The following is a 6000-nucleotide window of genomic DNA, read 5'->3' as shown; positions in this document are numbered from 1 at the left end:
CTTCACATGCAATTAATTGAGACTTTGGAAAAGTCAGGTTTCCTCACCCAGCTTTTCTTCTACCTCCCTCATATTCTGAACTCTTAAGGTTTTAAAATATTCAACTTGCCTTTATTCTTATTTGAGGGAGGATGGAGCGGGGGTGGGGGATGGGGTGAGCCTGCCAGCTGGTCAGAAGCCAAGAGTTATCCAGTCAGACCTGAATGGAAAAATCTATGATTTGTTTATTTCTTAGTTCGAGTTCAAAAGCAAGAGACAATTTAAATAATAAAAGGGTAACAGGGAAAAAAATGCAAAGAAAGAAAACAAATCAGTTAGACTCCAGAAGAACCTTCAAGAATATTTAATTCGGAAAATATTATTGGTTTCAAGAACTTGACTGAAAGAAAACAGCTGGGCAGAGTTCAAGGTTTTAAATTAAAAACAATCTAACAAGGTCTATGGGGATAACTCTTTGAGCCACATTTTGGAGACCAGATTCATTTCTACCAAGTAAAAGTAATAGCAGTCTAAGCTAAAAAGGAAATTCCTCACAACTGAGGTAGTTACTAAGTATCAGCACATTTTCCAAGTTTTCACAAGGCAGTTTAGCTATTTACAATCAATTTTTCCTCATACATAAATGGAGCGCCTTTTCAATTTTATGCCTTCTGTGATTTGTTTAAAAAAACAAAACAAAACACTTACACACACCAGCCAGAATATGCCTATTTTATTAACATCATGCTTTAATAAATAACTGGCTACTTCTAATAAAATTAAGCCTCTGTTTACAACAGCCCCCAATATTCAATTTTGACCATTCTGCAGAATTTGGTGTAAAAAGTTGAATGAAATGTAGACCCTGAGCTATCAAGTAATTATGTTTCAATATAAAAATAGAGAATTACTTTTACAACTGAAGATCGAACAATAACACAAACAACCTCTCCCGTGGGTTTCAGCTTCTGTAGCGTTGGTTGGGATGGTAATGGCTGTCTAAAGCAAGAAGAGACTTGCAGAAATTTTCTTCTTTCTGAAGACTTCTGGGAACTCCATTTAAAGTGATTTGTTACATTCTCATGGTTTTATGAGCCGTCATTTGGAAAGGATACAAGGAAAGGGCTCCTACGGGACCAAGGCAGTGGTTCGTCTTTGGCCTGGGGCAAGAGATGCCTACGCTAGTTCACCGACATGGCTGAGGGCCACCACTAAGATGGAGGCTTCTCAGTGTTATCCTACTCCCACTCCTCCCCCCCACAAAGAAACCCCAACAACACATTAAAAAAACCTGGACACTCAGCTCTCCCCAGGTGGGCTGCTTGACTGCTGGGTAGCACACAGCTGTGAGCCACGCATGGCAGGTCCTTTGCCTTCCTTATCAGAGGGGGCTGGGCAAGAAAAAGACTCAAATAAGACATCTTAGCATCCTTTTAAAAACCTGGGATCCAAAACCAAATGCAAATACACACACAGACAAAACCTTTGCTATTTTTGACAGCTATTTTCTGAGCCCAGGCTGTACTCTAATTCTGGCTAGGCCCCGGACAGCCAGCATGACCGGGTTTGAAATCTGGAACAAGAGGGACCAAAGGAGATTGCTGGTCACTTATTTCTGTCGTGGGGATATTAATCCAAAGAGGGTCAAGTGTGGACGCGAAGACCAGCACACAGCGGCTTGCTAATGTGCCTGGATTGAAAAAAACCAAACCCAACCCACCCAACCCACCTCAAACTAACCGGGATATGCTGAATGCCTTATGTCTTTCTAGGGAGAATGCATTAAGAATCTTCTAGATGGGTTACACTTTAAGTATAAGTGGCTTTAAGAAATGGACCTATCGCTATGTGATCTTAGTTTATGCAATTCGACTCAACCAAGATGAGTAGTCTGCAGTCTCAGTCTCTTCCAGTCACCAGCTATAAATGAAGTATAACCTTCTTCTGTACTGATGCTCAAATACAACCTGACAAAGGGCTCAGAAGTCCCCCTGTGCCTTCACATTCTGTTCTAACAGTAAAAATAAAAAAACACAAAATCAGCTCCTCTTCTCTCCAGATAAGGCAACTAAAACAACAGGGATCAATGGCAATTTTACTGCTTGTTGGGCTTTCTTTTAATAAGATAACGTGATAAATAAAGCCTGCTTCTGTACAGCTATTTAATATTTCAGAAATACGTACATGTTACATGCCAAGAAAGGACCCTGGTTTGCTTGTAAGAAACAAGGTGAGATCATATGGAAGGAAAAAAACCCACAAACAAAAAGAAAAAAAAAACAAACAGAGTGATAAAAATCACAAATGCACAACTAACTACAGTTTCTGTACCTACACTGTTAGCCACAGTTAACATGATTCTGGGGGAGGAGGAACTGACTTTATGTGCAAGTCCCTTCCCCCACCGCAAAACTGAATGAAAAAAACAAAGTCAGCATCTTTTAAACCAGTGGCCACATAGTAAAAACTGTACATTGTTGTCCATTCATTTAAAAAGCAAAGTCACTAGGATGGTATAAAAGTGATAATCGGTGCCTTTTTAACTTTTTGATGATGAACACTTTTTCTCTAAGGTTGAGAATTATCTCCACTCTCTCTGCATTACCAGGAACAAGATGCAGAAGACAGTGAGGAGGTAGGGCTGTGCCCCAGGGGGGGCACCAGCGCTGCTGGCTTTATCGTTGGCATTCTTCCCAGAGTGGTCAGTTGCGTTGTACTCAAACTCCGAAGGGCACTGCTGATACTCACATCCACTACCACTTCCTTCTCCACTGCTTTCATCACCTATTTTGGAAAAAGAGTGAAACAGATTTCATTCTCGTTCTCATCACAAGTTGTACAAGAACAATTCGTACTTTCGAAGCACAGATGCTTACTGATGTCAAAGAAGTCCACATCATTCCCATTGTAAGCATTCTTCATTTTACTGGTCATAACTCGAAGAGCCATGATTTGACGAAGGATCAGGATGTCTGGTTTGCTGGTGTCAACCTGGACCTCTGGATTATTGCCCTGGTTGGCTAATCCGTTTCCTGTCACCGCAAACAGGTACCTGAAATGTGAGAAAGGGCCCCATTAAGATGATCAGGAAAACGGAAAGTTACAGAAGCTCAAAGATCTCTGCCTAGATTCTAGAATCTCCACTGAGCACAATTAATGGCAAGTGCTTCCATTTCGAAGAATCCGAATTTCTCCTCTTCCCGGGTACACATTTTGTGTCTCTAATCTAATTGTGACCTTTTTGAAAGCTATCCATTTTGCAGAGGTTGGTGGGTCAGAGTACTGATCTAAGGTACTAGGAGGGGAGGGCCACAGAGCATCATCAAGTCAGAGAATGAGACAGCTTTGAGAACTGGTACTTGATGAGGCCAAGCCATCAGGCAAAAGACCACAGGTATTAAACCATAAAACTAAGGACACTATTAGAACAAACTTCTGCCCCAGTACTCTTTGCAAATAGCTGGATGTCTTCCCAATACTTCTCTGGCCAACCCTTCCATGTTGTTGCTACTGTGAAATGCTTCATGACACCTCAACTGAGAATTGAGAAAACCCTGTCTGAAAGGTCCCCAGGCATTTAAAAGGGAGAGAATGCTAATCCTTTCAATGGAGTCTAACCTGCTTTTGCCTTTTCCATTCCAGCAGTCATCCTCATTGCCATTTCCTGCAGCCATCCTCTCGTCATTGCATACGTTGCTAGGAAGAGAGGACCAGAACTTCTTGGCCTGTTTCAGTTTCTCCTTGACATCAGTAACCTGATTAAGAGAGAAAGAGGAAAAAAAAGAGACCTCTATAAAAACACAAAACTACCTACAGATGTGCCCTTTGATCATTTCTGAAGCATCCCCAGAGTACCTCTTTAGTCACAAGAGAAAAATGCAGATCAAATTTATCCACAAATGTATCAAATCACCCAAGTGAATTAGTAGTTGAAATGCAAGCTCTGAAGAAGTTGCCTAGATCCACTCTGCCTCCTCATTAGAACCACCATCTGAGGCCCATGAGGTCCCAGGCCCCAGGGATACAATGATAAGATGCAGTCTCTCCTCTCAGGGCTTTTATAACTCAGGGTCTAATTTACAGGTTACCCAGCCTGTGAAACAAAAGGCAGGCGTCCTGATAAGCCTCAGTGCACCTCATTTCCTCGACTACGGATGGACTTTCTGAGCCAGGAAATCAGAGAGGCAAACTCACTGACATTCCCGTGCAATTTGCTGGAAAAACTTCACCTGAAAGACCCACCCTGAGAAGCCTTCCAAATAAAAACGCATTCGAGCAAATGTTTTCAGTTCTTTGTCATGAAACACGGTCATTCCTGCCAAAGGGCTCACCAGTCGGTCCAAACTAGTGCCAGCGGCTGTGGTCGGGCGCTCCTCGGGGTGATAGGGTCTGAAGCGAGCGCTGAAGGCACTTTCAGAGATGGAACGGGAAATCCGTCCGGCTGGGAGGGGCTTTGGGGGTCCACATCCCTGGAACACCTGCATCGGAACGAGTGTGGTCACATGAGATAACCAGCTGGAGGGGGCCCCCGCCTCGCCTTCCCAGTCCCGGACTTCGTTACCTTCTGAGACACCTGCACGCTATTATCCTGCATGTTCATAATGGCATCAGAAATCTTCACATCGATGGGATCCATGACCGACTCGATGTTGAAAGGACCCTCTAGCCTCTCGGCCACCATCAGCATAGCATCTAACATGAGGTTTGCGGAAGAACAACACAGCATGAAAAATAAATTGTTAGTTTGGCCTTGGGTAATCAGTCTGGTTATTTTACTCTTTGTTTCCCGTGGAGGGCACTCGGGGGAAGGCATGATCGTCATTAACTCATGCTTTTATATCTATTTCTATTACACAAAACCGCATCCAGTCAGTATATACCACTAGCTCTCTGGTGTGCAGTGGCCAGATGAAGGCTTTAATCCACAGCAAGGAAACCCAATCAGGAATCTCGGAACACACTGATCACCCATCCCCCCGTGTGTCAGTGGCTGTCACTATCTGGCTCGGAGCTAGCTCCCAGCTGACAAACCCAAGGCTGGAAATGAAAGAAGTCTCCAGAGACTTCCACGGACCTTTCATTTCATGTTCCATTTACAAGAGTCAAAAACATAAATCAGTGAGAAATCCTGGCATACCAATTCTTTTCCTTCATTTTTTAATGAAATCCTTTCAGATCCTTGAGTGCACAGTTAGAAAATACAAATGAAAGTGTTCCAAGGAATTAAATGACTCCAAATAATGAAAATTTGCAGAAATTTTTGTATTAAGATAAAGTTCCCATTTCAGATACAAGGGCCTTGAGTTATTTTAAAGTAAAATATGTCCCTCTTTTTGTTCAAGTGAAGACAGCCCAAGACAGTATGCAAAAACCATGTGCTCACAGTGTGTGTCTTCACTAATTACTCTGCAAATGACTTTCACATTTTGGAGGAGTCTAGAGGTTTCTGGTAGACACTGAATCTCTCAAACAGGATGCACCATACTGGTTTCCTTGCCATCCATGGTTGTTGGGATTATTTTTAATTATTTCATTAAAATATTATTTAATTATTTTAAAGTATTTTTTGCTTGATACCTATGGTGAAAGATTAGAAGAAATCATCAGTGTCATGTCCAAATGAGAAAAAGGATGCTTCATTCCCGACAAACAAGAAACTTTCACCTTGTTCTCCGCCCTTCAAGGATAGTTAGGCCCACATTATCCCCAGCCTTCAGGTCGTGTCCAAGGACAGCTGCCAGAAAGAAGGGCTAGTTTCTAGAAGACTGTGTGTCCTTCTCAAAGACCAGTGCGGGCCACACCTAAGCTCTCTTGTGGAAAGGGGTTCCATCATCTGCGTATCAATGAACCCAAATTACATCATCAAACTTTCACCTTCAACCTAGAGCCAATGCAACCCACCATTTTAAAGCATGGGGTCATTTTTCTCAACTATCATTCCTGATGTCACAAACTACAAATAGATTTCTGTGAAATGCAATTTTTGAAAAAAAAAAGTAATAACAAATGAAGTTTCACATG

The 6000-nt window shown here is 42.2% G+C and overlaps 1 protein-coding gene across 1 annotated transcript in view; it reads right to left on the bottom strand.

Annotated features, from left to right (window-relative positions):
- Positions 1–328: 328 nt before the first annotated feature.
- The window catches only part of GPC4 (glypican 4), a 100802-nt gene continuing 95130 nt past the window's right edge, over positions 329–6000 (bottom strand). The window contains exons 5-9 of the mRNA XM_032474484.1: positions 4541–4671; positions 4311–4457; positions 3598–3734; positions 2856–3031; positions 329–2763 (exon numbers count right to left, since the gene is read on the bottom strand). Coding sequence (XP_032330375.1) covers positions 2561–2763; positions 2856–3031; positions 3598–3734; positions 4311–4457; positions 4541–4671 — 794 coding nt within the window. The 3' untranslated portion in view covers positions 329–2560. The remainder of the gene's footprint in view (positions 2764–2855; positions 3032–3597; positions 3735–4310; positions 4458–4540; positions 4672–6000) is intronic.

The sequence above is a fragment of the Camelus ferus genome, chromosome X (genome assembly GCF_009834535.1).
Source record: "Camelus ferus isolate YT-003-E chromosome X, BCGSAC_Cfer_1.0, whole genome shotgun sequence".
NCBI lineage: Eukaryota > Metazoa > Chordata > Mammalia > Artiodactyla > Camelidae > Camelus > Camelus ferus.
The sequence above is the reverse complement of the archived record's forward strand: the minus strand, read 5'-3'. Positions and strand labels throughout refer to the sequence as shown.